General features: G+C 42.4%; 1 protein-coding gene across 1 annotated transcript in view; it reads left to right on the top strand.

Annotated features, from left to right (window-relative positions):
• The window catches only part of CUBN (cubilin), a 277621-nt gene that overhangs the window by 88699 nt on the left and 169017 nt on the right, over positions 1 to 19905 (top strand). Inside the window, exon 28 of the mRNA XM_030320462.1 lies at positions 14834 to 14984. Within this exon, the coding sequence (XP_030176322.1) occupies positions 14834 to 14984 (151 nt within the window). The remainder of the gene's footprint in view (positions 1 to 14833; positions 14985 to 19905) is intronic.

The following is a 19905-nucleotide window of genomic DNA, read 5'->3' as shown; positions in this document are numbered from 1 at the left end:
AGTAGTTGATAAAAATGTCAAAAAAGATGGCGCCTGTTTCAAATACTCCAAAATGACATCTTTCTTTGGTAAGATGATGTATTGTTGGACACTTCTGGGATAGCACTATTCAAACAACTTGATAATAGTAATTGCTGACCTCTCTTGAACACTTACTATTTGCTAGGTAATTATTACAGCAACCTTATAATGTAAGATATATTACCCCATTTGACAGGTGAGACAGTTGAGGCAAATGTCCACAGTCACAAACATTAGAGGTGTTGAAGTCGGGCTTTCTACCGGCCCTGTGGCACGGCCAATGCTTTTAGTTATGACACTGCACACCCTCTCTGTATACACTCACAATTTTCTGTCACCTTCAGAGATGACACGAGGAGATGTCCATGGAGCCCGTAGATTTACCATAATACTGTCACAGAGAGAAGTCTATATTATTTTAGGACACTTCTTCATAGATAAGCACTGGTCATTTATTATAATCACCTTTTTTTTTGCTACATAGTGACAAACTATTTTTAGTGTCCAATTTAGAATTTTTCCAAAAAATGCTGTCAATCTTATGAGATTCTAGAATAAATCTTTTCTTCAGTTTGGAAGTTGAAACATTTTCCTTGAGACCTCTGGCCATTCTACTATTTTTCATTGTTGTGTTTTATGCTCTTGGTTGCAGATACACACTTGAACTAAACCATTAGAATTGTGAAAGGGTTGTCCTCTGAGGAAAGTAAAAAGCCTCATGACCCAGGATAAACTAAGAAGCTGGAAAAGGGCAGGAACAAAAGCAGCTTAGTAGCCTCTCCTTGCACATGTATACTCCATTTCAATCTGTCTTCCCAAAAGCTTCCTCTGCTTTTCTGCAGCCTCAGAACTTTACCTTCAATATGGCCGCCCCAGCCATGACTCCACATGACCATTTGTCTCGAGCTCTTACAACCAACTAGGCTTCCCCTTGGTGACCAGTTACCAGCACGGAGGTCTCATATTTTTTTTTTAATGTTTATTTATTTATTTTTGAGAGAGAGAGAGAGAGAGAGAGAGAGAGAGAGAGAGAGAAGAGAGAGAGAAGAAGCAGGGGAGGGGGCAGGGAGCAAGGGAGAGAGAGAATCCCAAGCAGGTTCCATGCTATCAGTGCATGCAGAGCCTGACATGGGGCTCAGTCTCATGAACTGTGATATCATGACCTGAGCTAAGAGTCAGATGCTTAACCAACTGGGCCATCCAGGTGCCCCGGGGTCTCATCTTTTTGAGCCTGACAGTAAAGGCATGGATCTGGCCCACTTGTGGATGCGTGCCCCTCTGGGCAGTATGACCGGCTCTGGCCAGGAGAAGTGAAGTCCAGTCCTCTGGCCAGTGTGGCTCATAGATTGTGTGTGGGGGCATGGTTTCTGCTGGCATGTTAAAACATTTCTTAACACTCATAAATTCAGTAAGGTTACAAAATTAATTTGTGGTAACTATACCTTTTTGTAGTGCAAGATATAATTCAATCAAGCCCAAAAAATTCATTTAAAGGAATTGACTGCCTTATCACGTAAATTGGATCTCATTGTCTCTTCGTCGTTTCAAAATTATACTAGATGTGTTTCTGTTTTCCCTTCATCACATTATGCTCTTTTCTGAAAGTGTCGATCCATTCATATTTTGCATTTGCCCTAATCTTAGCTTTAGAAAGTAGACATTTTTTCTAACTGTGCAGTTTCCCAAAGTTGAGCCAATTTGTGTGCTCATAAAATGGTCAGAAAACTATATAAGCTCCATTGTTCCTTCTTAATTGATTTCTTCAGAGGTTTCCCTTTTTATTGCCCCAAAAGTTATTCCTGACTTTGTGGGCAGAATTTAATTTTATGAGAATTTGTCATCTGTGTTGAATTTTCTTTCTTTTCTCTATTGCTTCTCTTTTTTCTTTAATTTTGAATTGTTTTGGTCCATGAGCTCATATCTCCTTTTGAAGCTAGACTCCCTAAAACCTTAGGCCCATGGCTGGTATAGTCAGTATCACAGTCTCCAGGGACATCGATCAGTGTCTCCTAGTGTTTTGTTCTACATTAACAACCACTTTTCTGCTGTCCAGAATTAATCCAGAGGAGCATTTCTCTTCACTGTTTACTTTACTTTTCGAGAGAGGAGAGCGTTTAAAGAATTCATCAAATTCCATGCTTTTTCCAGTTTAGACATCTGAGAGATGTCCAGATGGTTGAAATTATCTCCCCTTTGCCACCCCTGCGTGTCTCTTTGTGCTGCACTAGTGTCCACATATTTCCTTGGGAACAAATTGGAATCTCTACTGAGGAAGAAGCCCATGTGAAGGTGAAGCCCCTGTAACTGGCTGCATTCCAGAGTCACTTGGAGATCTTGTTAGAAAAACATATTCCTAGACCTCACCCCAGACCTACTTAACCAAAGTCTCCGGGAATCTCACTAGAGACTGCACCACTGCCCCCCCCCCCCCCCCCCCCCCCCCCCCCCCCCCCCCCCCACCGAGCTCTTGGGCCAGCACTTGAGATCACTGTCTGCAGCCCACTTTGACTCTGACAGCACATTTTACCCTCACTTCAAAGCTCTCTTCGGGGAGTTATAAATATTTTTAATAGGTATCTACTTAATGTGTCCCTTCAAGTGCTATCATTGAATGTTTCTCTTTCAATAGGTCTTACTTGTCCATTCCTATAAGATGAATCACATCTTTTTCTTACCAAGACGCAGTGATACTATCATTATATTTATCTCATCATATAAAGACATCAGCTTTACTTTGCGATTTTTGTGTTCTGATTTGAAACTTTTCTCCCCCACCCGTGTTTATTTGGCACCTTTGCCACTATCATCTTCCAGCTCATTTCTTTTTTTTTTTTTTTCTCCAGCTCATTTCTGTATACCCTTCTGGTCCTTCCCCTTCTCAAATCCTCTTGATTATGTCAGTGACTTCTGTCCAATGCATTTCCCAGTCTTCATAAGATTGATGTTATCTCTTGCCAAATCCTCTCTCTGATGTCATCTTGTCCACCAGATGTTTATATTATTGTTAATTACACTCCAGTGTCCTCTTCCAATTACAAAATCATGCATTTCAAGCGAAAGAATGGACCCAAACTGGGTCTTCAAGTCCTACACTTGTGTTTTCTAAGTCTGCGGCCTGAGCCATGCAATTTTCCGTACCGCGACTGTGAAACACCAGGCCCGGGTGATACTGCGATTAGTTAAGGTAACACGAGCTGTTGTTATACGTTCTCAGATGCTTCGTGTACTACAAGTTTATTTCTCAGTTGTGTTGGAGAGCATGCATGTGTTCCTTGCCTTGCACATGGTGATTCAGGAACCCAGACAAAAGGGAAGTCGATTTGGGGAAGCCTTTATACCTCTCTCTGCCGCAAATGTCGATAGATGTTTTACAAATATCAGTTTGAGAAATGCTAAATTAAACACAGTCAAATAGGGGTTGTTGTTTTGTTCCGCATTTGCTGCGGTATGTCCTCAAGCCATACCACCCTAAATATGCATTATTCATTCACATATCCATTCATCTGGTCATTCAAATACATTTCAGACACATAGACTGTGTCCCTTCCTTGTCTTCTCCGAGGAAGAATAACTTACCAAGTTCAAAGAGAAGTTGTGTTGGAGGAGCTGTCAGAGCTAACGCAGCCGCAAGTTCGAGTGGCAAAGGTAGAGTTTAATCCGTCATGTGCTCCTACAGTGTCCTGAGTCCTAGGAGGCACACGTACATCTCAAAGGGACAGAGGAAGGATTCACACCTATAAGCCCTTTTTAGTAAGTGTTCTAAGAAAGGGTGGTCAGGGGCCCAGCCTCAGGTGTGGCTGGAACAAACCATCAATTCTTCCGGTTGCCTTGAGCTTTTCTCAGGCAGGCACTTTAAGCGGGGCAGGGGTCATCCTGGGGATGTGACCTTGAGCTGTTAGAAACCATGTTAGTGTTTAAGTCTTTTAATATGGGGGGCGTGAGTGGATGAAAGCACGTGTGCCCAGAGTCCTCATTTTTTGTAGGCCAAGGTTGAGGCCTAGTCAGGAAGAAGGTTCGGAGAGGCCTGGCTAGAGTCGAGCCCAGGAGAAAATCCTTGTCAGAACTGAAGGAAGTCCGGTGTGGCTGAGGCTGAGTGTGGGGCTTCTGGGTGGATGGGACCCTGCGAGCCAGCGAGCGAGCGAGCATAGCCCAGCACTGAGGGGGCATGAGGAGTTTCAGGGACCTCCCCTGGAGCAGCAAGAGGTCTTTCAGGAGTGTGAGCCTGAAACGGCCTGCTCAGATTGGCACCTTTAAAGACTGTGGCTTTAAGGGAAAATGGAAGGGAGGTGAAAGTAACTGTGGAGATCCAGTGAGGGGGTCGCTGCAGCCCAGGCGAGAGAGAGAGAGAGAGAGAGAGAGAGAGAGAGAGAGAGAGAGAACCAGTTCCTTGCAAGCTGAGGAGGGAGAATGCAATACAAGGATTTGAGAGCACCGAGGAGGTAAAATCAGCAGAAGTGGACCAATGATTGGATGGGAGTGGGGCTGGTCCAGGCGAAGACAAGGCTGAGATATAATTAATGGTTCATCTCTTAAGACACTTGAGTTTCCTCTTGCTTTCTGTCTGCAGCTGGCGTCACTGATGCATTTGGCACTTCTCACAAAGGATAAATGATAAAGCCAACATTTTAGTCTGCTTACTTCACTCGAAGCTCTCTTAAATATAACAAAGAATATGTTGATTCCATTGACTAATGGAGTTTTGCATGTGATCATTATAATTTAGAAATTACTATTATTTCTTTAATTTTTATTTATTTTTGAGAGAGAGAGAGAGAGAGACAGAGAGAGAGACAGAGAGTGGGGAAGGGACAGAGAGAGAGGAAGACACAGAATCCAAAGCAGGCTCCAGTCTCTGAGCTGTCAACACAGAGCCCGATGCAGGGCTCGAACCCACAAAACATGAGATCAAGACCTCAGCTGAAGTTGATCGCTTAACCGACTGAGCCACTCAGGTGTCCCTAGAAATTATTTTTAGTTTTCTCTATTATTACAGAGAATAAGGACTTTATTGTATCCTTGAATTTGACAATTCTTGTTTTAAAATATAATTACCCATGAAGAAAACATAAAGAAATTATTTTTGAGGACTTTAATTACTAAACTTCTACATGGCTCAGTTTCCAGAACTCTAAAATGCGGAGAACAGTATACCTACATTATAGAGCTGCTAGGAATTTTAAATTTAGGAAACATACATGAAGGGTTTAGAATAATAATCCACTAATAAATATTACTTATTAAATGCTACTAAGTATTATTTATTATTATTTCAACATAAACACGATTTTGTGGATTAACTTTTGCTATCTAAAATATTTTTCAGTCCGTGCAAAGCTATGATTTCCAAAACAGCCTTCCCAGTTGTGATGAGGATAGATTGGTCCCATGTATTGAAAGCAGGGCTTCTGTCTCCTGGCCTCTCAGCTTTTCTACAAAAGCCATGGGAATTCTATATCTGAATCTAAGAAGTATGGTAGTCAGTATCCCACTTGCCAACAGGAGAAAAGCATTTGAGATTTTATGTCTTAGTAACAACGGGTCTGAGCCGACTTTCATCATCATGGCACCTCCTTACACACTTCCTGGGCAGATGAGTCACGCTTCCTCTAACTGTCTGTCAGAGGAAGTTTGCTTCTGGGACACCTCGCATTTGGCTTAGAATTCAGAGATAAGCTCTTTTAATTCTGAGGACAACTGCCATCCCAAAACACTCGTAAAAACTGACAACAATATACCAAACAATTCAATTTATGTCTCTGTACTAGATATGAATCTTGCATTGTACCAGTCATGATCTGGGTGCAGAAGTTTAGAATGCAGTGTATTCATTGATTATTAAGCCACATACTTCATATTATCATTAAGAGTAACAAGGGGCGCCTGGGTGGCGCAGTCGGTTAAGCGTCCGACTTCAGCCAGGTCACGATCTCGTGGTCCGTGAGTTCGAGCCCCGCGTCAGGCTCTGGGCTGATGGCTCGGAGCCTGGAGCCTGTTTCCGATTCTGTGTCTCCCTCTCTCTCTGCCCCTCCCCCGTTCATGCTCTGTCTCTCTCTGTCCCAAAAATAAATAAAAACGTCGAGAAAAAAAAAAAAAGAGTAACAAGATGCATCTTACAAGAAATTTAAGATTCTGGTGTTGTCCAAGCAAAGGGTGATTTTTTTTTTAATCATGAAAAATTAAAAGGAGAGCTATTTATCTCAGTGTAATCAAAATCCCTTTCCTCAGAAGGAAATGCTGATCTTTCCTGGCCATCCCTCACAGTGAAGAATTTTCATGTGATTGCATGAATTTGCTGCAGTTAATGAGGCAGACACACCAGCCCTCAAAAGATTGCCTTTGCTCTTGTATTCCAAAGAAATTCTGTGTATTTCCCCTCTCAATATTCTCTCAAATGTGAAAGACAGAATGAGGATGATTAATAATCAGACCTACAGATAACTTCCACTCTACCCTGAAGACAGGAAGAAGTATATCAGAGGCTTAAAAATTGAAATTGCCCTATCCACACTTCCTTCCCTCGGGGACCTCACCTAGCTCTCTCCTCAGACCATTAGCAAGTGCATGGAAGTTCCCTTCTACCATCTAAGGGGCACGTGGCTTGAATGAGAACCCATAGCTCAGAATGCTAAATTTTAAAATTAGGGATTATTGTTGTGGATTTTCATTAATTAGCTTGATTGTCCACTTTGTAAAATAAGGAAGAGGGGCACCTGGGTGGCTCAGTCGGTTAAGTGTCCAACTTTGGCTCAGGTCAAGATCTTGCACTTTGTGGGTTTGAACCCTGTGTTGGGCCCCGTACTGACAGCTTGGAGCCTGGAGCCTGCTTCGGATTCTGTGTCTCCCTCTCTCTCTCTCTGCTTCGCCCCTGGTCATGCTCTCTCTCTCTCTCTCTCTCTCAAAAATAAATAAACGTTAAAAAAATAAATAAAATAGGAAAGATTTTCAACTGCAACATTTCAGAATTAAAAAATAAATGCCATGTTTACCCTTCGGTCCTTATATTTACTCTTTATTTAACAGGCTTTTCCCCTCTTCTTCCCTGAACTGGGAAAAGTCTGCCTGGCAGCACTCTAGATCCTTCCAGCTCAAGGTTCAATGACTTCATGTTGTTCTGTGAAGCAGATTTCTCCCTGTTTCTGAGTCCATCTCTAGCAGATGGTGAGGCTTTTAGGAGGCAGAATAATTTTTTTAAGAAAAGTTCAATGTTTCGCTGTAGTGATGCAGTTGGCAGAGGGAACTCCTCGGTTCATGGAATTAAATGTTCATGTACACGCAGGAGAGTAGGCTTGGCTCTCAGTGCATCTCAGCTACCACCAGGGAGGGAATTAGGCATTTACTACTCCATCAGCGACTCTCAGAACTTACGTTTGTAAGAAGTCTTTAGTCCCTGAACAGCGGAAGGAATTCTTTTTAAATAAAGAGTTAGTCTAATTAATCATAAAAACCTAGTTACGATTTTAAAAAAGGAAACATTAGGGGCAAAATATGGTTTTAAATTAATGCTGAAGGAGATTACCTTATATAATAACATTTTAATGGGCTAATTTTCATGTATAAACTTGAGATCCGTATAAAAGACTACAGAAATAGACAGTATAATATTTTTAGTAGACCAGCTGGGTATGGAACCTAAAAGGGTATGGAATTCTGAGAGTGGAAAAACATTACCAATGCATATCTATGTCAATGCAATGCTATGTCAATAGGTCCCCAAAGATAATCCTTGAAAAAATAAACTGATCACACAGGAATACATAGTCATTGCAGGAAGTTTGGAAAATATAGAAGAAGTTAGATAAAATAAAAATGATCTCAATAATAACATCACTCCTAATAATTTCTGGTGGTATTTATTTCCTGTAGTCGCTCCTTATATATTTTATTTTAATATGCAAAGGGGATCTTCTGGACACAACTATCCTATAATGACTTTTCCCAGATCACACTAGCTTGTGAATGTTTGTCCGTGTTGTTCATTAGGCCACATGATTTATGACATTGCACATCCCATCATCACGATACGGCCACCTATTCTTGTGGAACATTTAGAACTTTTTTCAAATTTCCACTATTATGAGCCATGCTGAGATAAACATTCTTGTAGTTAAATCTGTGCACATATACATGTGTAGACAATGACTTGAAAAGTCAAACAAACAAACAAAGGCCAAAAAAGAAAAAGACAAATCAGCCTTTGTGGCTCCTAAAATGAGCAATGTATAGAAAGCAGAAACAGAAGTGTCAGTGCGCTATTAAGAGTGAACAGGGGCTAGCTGCCACATGGGAAGGAGACGATCTCATCTGGGCGTGAGACCGACATCTAATTCAGAGTGACACAGAATAACTCAGAACGTGGTCTTCGATGGTTTTCTTGCTGTCATGCAAAGCCCAGAATTCTGAGTAATTGTTTAATTTTAGACGGGTATTTCATATTTCCTGCCCCACCCTGTCAGCACATGGCAGCATGGCTTTTCCTGTGCTGTGGGGAAGACGTGTGCCTGTATATCAGACACTGTGCGTGGCCACGTGTCTGGTGGAGACGCTGCCTCCCGGGGCCGTCGCGGAGCCATCTACAATCTACCAGGCTCTGCTTCTTAGTTTTCATCTTTAACGTTTGCCTAATTTACCATCCACAATCTGATTACGTTTTTACCCCTGCCTTAGCCTTTTCTCATCCACTAGGGGAACTTTTGCCCAACTCCACAAATCTTGTTTGGAAGCTTTTACTGTGGTTCCAGGAATATTATGAAGCCCTTCAGATTTAAAGTAAATGTGAAAGGTTCTAGGTTTATCCGAGAGATTTATGTGTAAACCCTCTTAATAACTACTCTCATGAGGCACTTTTCATGGGTCCTTTTAGAGCTGTTTTCCAGGGGTGGGGGAAAATCTGAAGAAACGCCCCAAGAATTCACCAATTCCCACCCTTTTGGAGCACCCGTGGCTAAGCAGCTAGAGCTGCAGGCTGGCTGGACTGTCATGGGAGAGGAGGCAGTGACACGAGGAAACACGTGCAGAGACGCTTTCCCTACCGTTTGCCTCTCCCTTCCCCACCTCGCCAGCACAGCCTTGGTAGATAGATTTCCTAACGCTGTCTCTACCACCATCCCATTAGGATCCACCACCTCCCTCCACCCCGGCACGCGCACCAGGCTTACGCTGTCCCCCACGGTATGGTTTGCTCTGGGCCACGCACCCCACACTTGGGAATGGCCTCAGGGTCCACACAGAAGCAGGTTGTCATAGCAACACGCTGCAAGCGATTCATGTTGGCTGTCCATCTCTTCACAAGTGATTCATTGATTCACTGCTTTCCCATCTGCTCTGCCGGGGATGATTTCTGTGAAGTGTTTTACATGAGTCAGCTCGAGTTCTCTACACCCGTCATATTTTGTCTCTCAGAACTATTTCTAGAGTGGTTTCTTTGGGAAAAAAAAATGCCAAGAGTTAGAATAACATTTTAAGTGCATTCCACATGCCAAGTCTCACACTCAACCTAATTACATGGTGTGTCTCATTTGCTATTTACACCAACCTTATAAATACCATTATGGTGCCAAATTTATATAGAAATTGTAGCTAGGAGAGGGTGAGGACTTTTCACAAGATTACATTCTAAGGAAAGTTTAGAGCTGGACTGGACTGTGTACCCACAGGCTGATCACGATTAATATCTCTAGTCTGCTCTTACAATAAAATTACTTCCTGGCTTCATTTTGAATACAATCTGTTGGTGACACTGGCTTCACAAAGCTAATCTAAAAATTCATTGAGTATAGGTCTCAGAAGGTTTAACTGTGTTCTTTCTATAAGCATTAGGTGATTCTCTACTGCACCTAAAATTCTCCCTCGTGGCAGGTGGGATATTTCAATACATGTTAAACTCTAAAGGATAACCTTATTTTTGTTTTTAAAGATTTGTAGTAGAAGGGGACCAAAATTTTTTCCTGAAGTTTCTCCATAGTTTAGTAATATCTTCCCAAGAGCCCCTTGATTTAATTTCTCTATTTGGTCTATATTTAATTCTTAAAATTAATGATCCACTCTAAGCAAGTTTTATTTCAGAAAAATGTCAAGGAAATACGAAAAAGTATGAATTAGAAAAAGTATGAATTAGATGTCAATCTAAAATAGAAAGAACTGAATTCTAGTTATTACTCCCCGTAATGCTAAAGTGAGTTTACAAAGGTAGTATATCTATACATCCCATGCTTATAAATATATGAAATAATTATAATTTTTTTCATCAAAGTCACAAATATTCAAAATCATAAAAGAAATTTAGCAGCAAAGAAGTACTTCAAAAGCACATTTCTGTTCTGAGAGTTCTTGGCAATTCATCAAGCTGATTCCCATTGAGAGAACAGGTTGAGGTTCATGTTAGCTGATACTGGGTTCCTCCGGACTCGAGTTCCAGAGTTGCTACAAAATCCTTACTCTTACAAAAATTCAACTCTCTCTGTCAGTGAGGCATCCTCAGTTTTATATCTTCTACCTTGCATGTATGGTTCTTAATTAGAAGGAGTCCACGGATCATTTCATATTGCACCTGGAGTCTGAAGTCCCTAATGGTCTCAGAAACTAGGCATGTGCCAAATTATCAAACCCATGCAAAGGAAGTCGATAGAAATTGGTAAATGTGGCTTAGGCAAGAGATTTCCTTCCTCTCTGCGTGTCCACTTGAGGGTGGAGCGGGGGTGCAGAGACCTACCCCACATAAATCCTAAACGAACAGTCTCCTTAAGAGAATAATTGAAAGGATTCTACACAGGAGGTTGTAATATATACACATATTTACATTTGAAGATACGTTGAACCGCCAACCTGAAAGTGGAAGCAGCATTGCAGATATTTAAAAAAAACAAGAAACACCCCTTTCCACACGGTTATACAACTTAGATCTGCATATTTAAAGTGAGAATCTCCATCTTTCTCTTCTTAATTTCTACTCGTTTCCTTCTGTGGACTTAATTCCAAGCTTAGATATTGTGGATCTTTAGGCTTTCTAAACGCAGGGGAAATCATACCCTTCGCGGGACCAAGCCAGAATGCTCGCCAGTAGTGGCAATGAGTCACAGCTGGAATGTCCTGTGGTTCGCCTTCTGCTCTGAAAACAGAATCAGGAGCAGCAGGCACCTACTGGTTTCCATGGCAACCAGTATTTGTGTACTTTGAACAATGACTGTTCCTTTTTGTGTGGTAAATTTACGCGGGAATGGATTGTTGAGGTGACGTTAGCCATCTGTGTGAATATAAACAAAAAACCCCCCGATTTAATTAAGTGTAAACTTCAGAAGGACATAGGGTTGGGGGTTGGGGTGCTTTTGTATAGAGGTATTGTCCTACACTAATTAATTCATTTGTTTATTTGACATATTTAAGCATTTTCATCAATGTCTATTCGATGTTTCAGTGTGCATCACTTTCTCCCCTCCAAAGGCAAAAAGAAACTAATTGTCATTCATCAGTGTTCCCCCCCCCACCCACCCCCACTCCCTGTGTCCCCCCTCGCCCCCCACCATCCCATTCACAATGTGTTATTTTAGAAGGACTGGGATTCAGGGGCTCTCCTTCAATGAGGTAATCCTATCCGGAAGGAAGAGAAAAAAGTCCCCTCCAAGTCATGTGAAAATGTCAGCTTTCTTAACCTTGCTGAGCTGGGGAGGCAAAACTACTGTAATGCTTACGGCCTTGTAGCGAATCTAAAATTCACTTCCTCAGAATGTCACTGCCTACCATTTCAGAAGACCCGTCAAGCTGAGAGTGATTGCGGTGGTGGGGAAATCTTACCTCGTGTTTTGTGGCATAAAGATGAAATAATTAAAGCTTTGGTCACTGAACTACAACCCAGAGCTAAGAATGAGTGTTCTGGAGTGGAAAATAGTGGAGTGTTTCTTGCTTATTATACCTCTGCCTGGGAACAGTATGTTTATTTTTGTATTAATTAGTTTGGGATTGGAATCAGTACACTGGATTTAATAAAAAATAAAAAAAAAAATTAAAAAAAAAAAAACCCTCTGAAGCTGGGATAAATACCCTACAGTGAAGCAGTAACTTAGGGGTAAACAGATTGCAACATGGCCCTCCTCCCCTACTTGTACCTCCCGCCTTAGATGGAGGGATCTGAGAGCAGAAACGAAGGGCTTTGGGTTTTCCCTCCTCTTTTTGTGTTGCTTTATTCTTTCTCCCAATTTTTGCTCCCTCATTATGGCTTCTGTCAACTAGCCTATGAAGGAGACACTTGTTAATTAATATACCTAGTCAAAGCAGCAGCGGCCTTAAAAAAGACAAAGGAAACTGAAGCGATAAGCCTGAAAAATAAATTTCATCTTTATTCGTTTGCTTCAAATGCTTAGGTTTACTACCTAAGGGCGAGTTATCTAACAGACTTCTGAATGTCTCTCTTTAAATCTCTGCTGACCTTCCCCCAAATATCACAGGCATGTATGACTGATGACCAGCTAGTTTTGAGAACTCCATGAGACAGGCCAAGATTTAGAAATCTGTAATTTATTATAATCTTGAACAAGGCCCTTCCTGATCCCTGCCACCAGCCCTTCTACAGAGAGGCCCACAAAGGATCCAGACTCTTTGTTGCCTAAAAGAATCATGCTGAAATTTAGGACTCTAAGACCCTACTATGTACCTAACTATGTAGGATTCAAGTAATAGGGCAGATTAAATCCCACTGAAATAAATGCAGCTGTGGGGGAAATCATTGTGTTTGTTCCATTGTGTTTGTTCATTGAAGATGTATTGGGAATGTGCCCTCGACAAAGCCCTGAACTAGACAGAGACTGGGAGAGGTGCTCTGGGCTCTAAGGAAACCCATAATCAGTAGGGGAGATGAGGCCCACATGGCTGGCAGTAGAACAGAGGGGGATGGAACCATTTCTACAAAGAAGCACGAGTAAAAGCTGAGGGGTTTCAAAGGAAAACTAATTCGTGAGTGAATCCCTAGGGATTAGGGAAGGCTCCATGGGGTGCTTTGTAGAATTTGATGATAAAGTTTTCCATGCTCTCATCAATATGTTTCGAACTATATCATAACATTTCAGTAAATGAAAGTAATTTGGCCAATTTGGAACTTATTGAATCCAGATTACACATGTACCTACAGACATATTCATTCAAACACATGCACTCACACATACTCTTATATATGTGTACTCTACAGGAGAATAATCAAGGAAGTCTGTTAGTTTATGATCAGGTATTTTCAATTTTGTTTCATGGACAGTTCATCCCAAGGGTAACCAGAACAAAGTAGACAATGATGTGGACGTTAGTAGAGGAAAAGAAAAATATAATGGTCTGAGTCATGAGAAGCCAATTGTTTTGGATTATCATGATCTTTCCTGATTGAAAGAGATATGGCAGAGAAGTTTATTTATTTTTTAGTTTAGAGGTGTATATCTGATGAAATGAATAAATGAGGCAGATAAAGGGTACACGACAGGATATACAAATACCTCAATGGGAAAGTGAGCAAAAACCACAGCAGAAAATTTCCAAGAGAAGAAATATAAATGCCTAATAAGCACGAAAAACCTTCAACCTCAAAGTAACATAAGTTGAGCCAATTACAAAACCAAACATATTTTCCCTATCGGTATCAGCTCTAAAAATAATAGCAGTCACGGGGTGCCTGGGTAGCTCAGGTGTTCAGCATCCAACTCTTGATTTCAGTTCAGGTCATGATCTCACAGTCTGCGGGATCGAGCCCGCATCGGGCTCTGCTCTGACAGCATGGAGCCTACTTGGGATTCTTTCTCTCTCCGTCTCTCTTTTGACCCATATTCCATGCACGCATGTGTGTGTGCTCTTTCTCTCTCCAAAATAAATAAGATAAACTTAAAAAAGAATAGCAGTTGTAATTGCCAAAGTCCCATTGTAGTAAATTGCTGGTGGGGGATACATTGGTATAAACTTTCTGGTAAGAGACTTAATAATATAGATCAAGAGCCATAAAAGATTATATTCTCTGATTCATTCCCCTTATAGGAATCTTTCCTGAGGGACATTTAAAATATCAAACATTCATATTGGCAAAAAATTGGAAATGTCCTTAAATGAACAACAATAGAGTATTAGAAGCATTTTACGCCACCGTTAAAAATGTTTACACAGAGTATTTGCTGACATGCTTAGAAAAAAATAAGGAACACACTTAAATGTATAGCCCAAGCTTGTACACACACATATATGCCTGGACACATAGGTATATGTATACATACACAAGCAATGAAAAAAAAAATGTTGACAAGAGAAACTTCCGGTATTAACAAAATATTAACAGTGGTTATCTTCAGTGGAATTAAATTTTGTATTCATTTTTTACATAGCTCTCTAAGCTGTCTAAATGCTTATGTTAGTATTTATATATATTTATATAAATTAGTATTTATATATATATATATTTATATATATATCTTTCAATTATAAGATTGCTGTTCAACGAGCATCTCTTATATGTCATTAACATGTGAACACATCTCATCTGGCCCACCATTTCCTTATTCTGTGCCTGGATTATACTTTCGAGGGAACTTGCTAGGCTGACATAAAACCAAACACTAATATTTGGATTTCCAGATTTATTGGGCTTAGGACTCACCCATAAAGTCTCTCTATATAATCACCTATTTTTAATTTGTTAATTCTTATATTAAGCCTCCTGTGTTCAAACCACCTTAGCAGATTTACCCTTAAACTCAGCCAAGGAACAGCTTTTGCTACATGAACAGACTTTACTTTTTCCCTGTGACACACCATGTAAAGCTCCCCACCCTGGGAAGTTTCTCCTTGATTCCAGCTCTACGACGGACCCCAGCGGATGGGGCGCTACTGTGGAGCTGACCTACCGCCTGCAGGGAGTACCACGGGCTCCAGGCTTCAAGTGCTGTTCCACACCGATGGGGTCGGTCACCATGAGAGAGGATTTCAGATGCAGTGGTTCATTCATGGTAAGCCCTGGGCTGATCTTAGTTGTATTGGATGCTTGCTACTTGACCAAGAATTCTTCCTTTCCCAGCTCTCACTTTGGAAACGATACCACCACAAATAATGGGGCTTGGGTTACAATCTGGTGCAAGGCCTAGGAAACCTTCCTCAGACACTGGAGGTTTAATCCCGGCAGGGTTAAGAGAGGACAGCACTTGGAGAGCTACTGAAGTCAGTGCAACAATAAATCACCGAAGAGAAAGGAGGGGAGCAGAGTGAAGTTTCTGGCGGGAGAAAGACCTGTCCGTGGGTGTGGCAAGCAAATGGCAAGGTGGCATTGGGGCCTCCCAGGGGGAGTGGAATGGAAGGAGATTCCAGGCTTATTCTGACATTAGCAGAGAAGGAAGGGTGGGGATCAAAGGGCAAGAATGAGTCAATCCAAGAGAGAAGGGGAAGGGCATGCTTTGGGCTGAGAGGGGAGCAGGAGTAGAGAACTTACTGGCACTAAGCCAGGGCGTGTGTTGTACCTGCCAGGCAGAGTAGGGCCACCCGCCTACGAACTGGTGCTTCAGAAAGTAGGTAGGGATAATTATTCCTTTGAGGATGAAAATTCATGTTTAACAAGGGTTCTGAAACTTGTAGATTGACCTCTTGTGGCTGAGTCTAAAGGGAGTAGGCCCCAAAGTGGTGATTCTCAAGATGTGGTCCCCTGAGAGCAGCATCAGCATCACCCGGAACTTGTTAGAAATACAAATTCTTGGGCCCCATCCCAGACCTGTGGAAGCCCAATAATCTGTGCCTTAACTAGTCTTCCTGGTGATTAAAGTTTGAGATCCACTCTCCCAGAGTGATCCACACCTAACAAGTATAGTCCTTGTACGGGACACCTGGGTGGCTCAGTCTGTTAAGTGTCCGTCTTTGGCTCAGGTCACGATCTCATGATTCATGATTTGAGCCCCACGTTGGGCTCTGCGCTGACAGCTCAGAGCCTGGAGCCTGCTTCGGATACTGTCTCCCTCTCTCTCTATGCCCTTCCCCTCTCACGCTCTGTCTCTCTCTCTCTCTCTCAAAAATAAATAAACATTTAAAAAATCAAAATAAGTCCTTGTGAATATTATAATAGCAATTCTCAACCAAGGGCTTAGGGCTCACTGGTAGAGTTGCAATATTATACCAGGACTCACACGCAGACATGTAAGCTGTGGCCCGACTGTCAAAGTCAGGGGTGAGCCCAAGGTAAGCACACATAAATGTGTATTGTGGTTGACTCTTGAGTGTTGTTAAAATCATAGGCCATTTATTATATGAATCATAGCGTTGTACATAAGTGAGTACCCTTATTGTAGACTTGAGTGTTAGATGTTCTGTTAATATGAACTGGAGACAGAGTCTATTTCTGTTAAAAATAGAAGTGTGGGGCTTTCAGCATTTAAAAGTATTCAGTGGTAATCCACAATGCTACTTATAGCTTGAAATACAGATTATGAATTCCCAAAGTGAACGAGCTATGATAATTAAGCCTGTGGGATTTCTGGACTGTTCTCTTCATCAAGTGGGTAGATTTAACCTTGGAAGGTCAATTTATTGATCTGTTAAGTGAAGGGACTGGATTGATTTATCTGTGTACTGTAGTCCATCTCTAGTATTCTGTGATTCAGAAATGGTGTGATTCTAAGGTAACTAGAGACAGTGTGAAAAGACCTAGAAGAAACAGGAACGTCTTGAGAAATGACCCAGATTTTCAAGGGCTGGGGATATTTTCCAGACAGTGCTTCTCAGACTTTCATGTGCATGTGAATCACTGGAGATCTTGTTAAAATGCAGAGTCTGATACAGGAGGCTGAGGTGTTTCTAAAAAGCTTTTAGGTTGTGCTGATGTTGCCACCCTGTACACCACACTTTGAGGAACAAGGCGAGAGCAGATGTTAAGGCAGGAGAAAGAAAATGGTAGGAAGACAGCATCTCTAGAGACTAGAGAAAGCTTGTAAGGTGCTTCAAGATCTCGTTGTACTAACAGCAGAAAAATCTCATCAATCTCTCAATGTCAGGAGGATATGAACTAGGGCCTCTGTGAGAAAGAACCTTAGTGCTTCAGAGATCCAAAGGGGAGAAAGCTTGCATGTGAAACAGAGGGTGGAAAGGAGGAAATGGTAACCAGGAGGGTTATCTAGGGTCCTCAACCCTAGATACACATTGGAATTGCCTGGGAATTGCAAAGAGAACCCATGCCTGGGTTTCAGCCTTCAGAGATAGAATTCAGTTAATCCTTGGTGGGACCCTGACAATTGTTAATTTAAAACACCTCCCTAAGGAATTCTGCAATGCATCTAGGGTGGAGGGTTTTAGGAGCAGTGATTTTGTTGATGCTGGTTATATCTTTCTTCTCAGTGGGTTTCTTCCTCTCCCTTCCAGGCTGTTCTAGCTATCCTACTTCAAGGCCACACTAAGAAGTGTGATTTCAAGGACGTTATTGGCTACACTGGGTTATTGTATCACTGGATTCTTCTAGCCAACATGCTAGACACAGTTGAATCCTCTGCTGAAAGCTTTGAGTTTTTGTTGGGAAAATTTTTTCTACTAGCTCTATTTTGAATCTGTCTTCCTTTGGAAAGGTCAAAGACACTCTCTGTCTATTCTCTCTTCCTGTTTACTATTTCACAACTTTCTTCCAATTGCAGAAAACTTGCTAAGCTTGGAATCAGAGTTGTACAACCAAATTTTGATGGCTGGGACCAGAACTGAACTTTTTTTTTTTTTTTTTAACTCTATGCTGTCCACTGTACATAAATTACACTTCAAAAGAACCTTCTTTTTTTATTTTTAATGTTTACTTATTTACTCATTTTGAGAGAGAGAGAGAGAAATGCTAGCAGGGGAGGGACAGAGCGAGAGAGAGAGAGAAATTTCCAAGCAGGCTCTGAGCTGTCAACTCAGAGCCCAACATGGGGCCTGATCCCACAAACCATGAGCTCACAATGTGAATCAAAATCAAGAGCAGGCTGCTTAACCAGCTGAGCCACCGAGGTGCCCCTGGGAAGAACCTTCTGGAAAGGGATTCTTGGTAGTCTAGATCAGTGCAAAATTAACTATCATATACTATAGTTATACAACACTGCATGTACACAGAGTTTCTACTCTGCATTTTGATGTGGTCTTTTAGCTTGAGATAGCCTAAGGAGAGAGGCCAACAGAAAAGACGAGGGTCAGAGAAGAGTTCTTTGATGGGAGAGGCTCCCGCCCTTCTTACCCAGCAGAGATAGACTGAAGACATAAATCTGGTTTCACAGATTTATGTGTCTGTGAACACACAGACTGAGTGTTCAGTCCACAGATATTAAGGAGCTGTTTTGGGCCAGGTGCTGTGATGGCGCTGGGGCCAGTGTGTGACTCCCACCTGCAGGCCTGGTTCCTGGTTTTGTAGAGCCATGGGAGCACAGAAAAGGGAATTTGATCTAGACAGGAGGTCAGAGAAGTCCTGCGTGAGAATAGGACCTATGAACTAAAATCTAAGAAGGAGCAGGGGTTAAATAGGCAAATAGGAGAAGGAAAAGGTTTCCCAGTAGAAGAAGGTCCCTGTGGGGGGAGAAAGCAGGGTCAGTATGGGGGACTCAAAGCTTGGGGTGGCTGGGGTTTAAGGTCAAGGGGAGGAGTGCCGGAGACCTGAGCCATGGCCACAGCGTTTGGGTCACTCACAGTTAAGGGCTCAGGCTGGGATGGGGCCACACCCTCTCTTTCATGTAAGTCCTTCAGATTTCAGGGAAAGGAGTTCTGGTAAGACCTTGAAGCACCGAGGCAACATGGCGTGTTGTGGGATTCGAGATACAAGCTAAGATACAAATACAAATAAATGCAAAAGAAACAGATGCAAACTCCAAAACACGTTTAAAAACTGGTCTCAGTGTGAAAGTACCGTTGAGTGTGCTTGTGCACGTGCGCGTGCCTATGTGAATGTATTTCAGGAAGTATGTTTCTGCACAGCCCCTCCCGACCTCGGTGTCAGAGTGAGGATCACATGGCCGGGGCCCAGGGCACCAGGCCTGACACTAGCCCTGAGGTTCCTTTTCCTTCCCTGGCTGGAAGGAAGTGCCCCTAAACCCCTAGCCTCTCTTCTTTCGAGATGTCTCATTTTAGGCTCTCGGCCCCCGCCCCCCAGCTCTTTTCCAAACTGTGCGGTAAGAACCCCCAAAAGCTCTTCACTGAGAATTCAGAATCTACTCTGGCATCCTTTCCCGAACATTGCTACTGAGGGAGAATTCTGTGCCCCCCCCTTCCCCCAACACTTCGTTTATTTTGCCAATTAATAAATAAGCCTGTTTCCAAAATGTGCTTCTTTGTCAACTGCACAGATCTCCTATTTGCTCTGAGAGCACGGATCTACAATCAGGCTTTATTCGTGGGTCCAAATTTAAAGCGGCTCTGTAGATGGGAGATTAAACCGCACCGCCTCGCCTTTATGCGAACCATCAAAGAGAATCCCGCTCTGGAAAGAAAGAGATGGCCACGGTTGCCCTGCCTGGCTAAACGGTTCCCGGTATTCAGTGTTGACAGCATTGTCCAGGGGCTGCGTTCGGCCTCCGGGGCCTCCATCTGGGTTGCTAAGGTCTCTGCAAGCTGTGTGCATAGAGGCCTCCCGGCCGGCCGTGCACAGCCCACGCCTCTTCGGCTGTCCCTCCCGGGGGCCCTCTTTCACCGGCAGTGGACTCCGGTGCACAGACAAGGGCAAGGAGCTTTGTGAGTGAGAAAATGACATTTGCAAGAGGAGAGAACCCCTCAGCTGGGAATAGCAGGGGAAGGGCTAAATGGCATGTGATCGGGAGGTGATGTCACCCTGGTTTTTCACAAAGCAAAGTGTGGCCTTTTCTTTGGGGAGATAGATGACATCAGCCTCTCCAACGGGGGCCAGTTCCATTTTACCTTCTTTGTAGCTGTTGACGAGATTTCCCA

The sequence above is a fragment of the Lynx canadensis genome, chromosome B4 (assembly GCF_007474595.2).
Source record: "Lynx canadensis isolate LIC74 chromosome B4, mLynCan4.pri.v2, whole genome shotgun sequence".
Classification (NCBI taxonomy): domain Eukaryota; kingdom Metazoa; phylum Chordata; class Mammalia; order Carnivora; family Felidae; genus Lynx; species Lynx canadensis.
The sequence above is the reverse complement of the archived record's forward strand: the minus strand, read 5'-3'. Positions and strand labels throughout refer to the sequence as shown.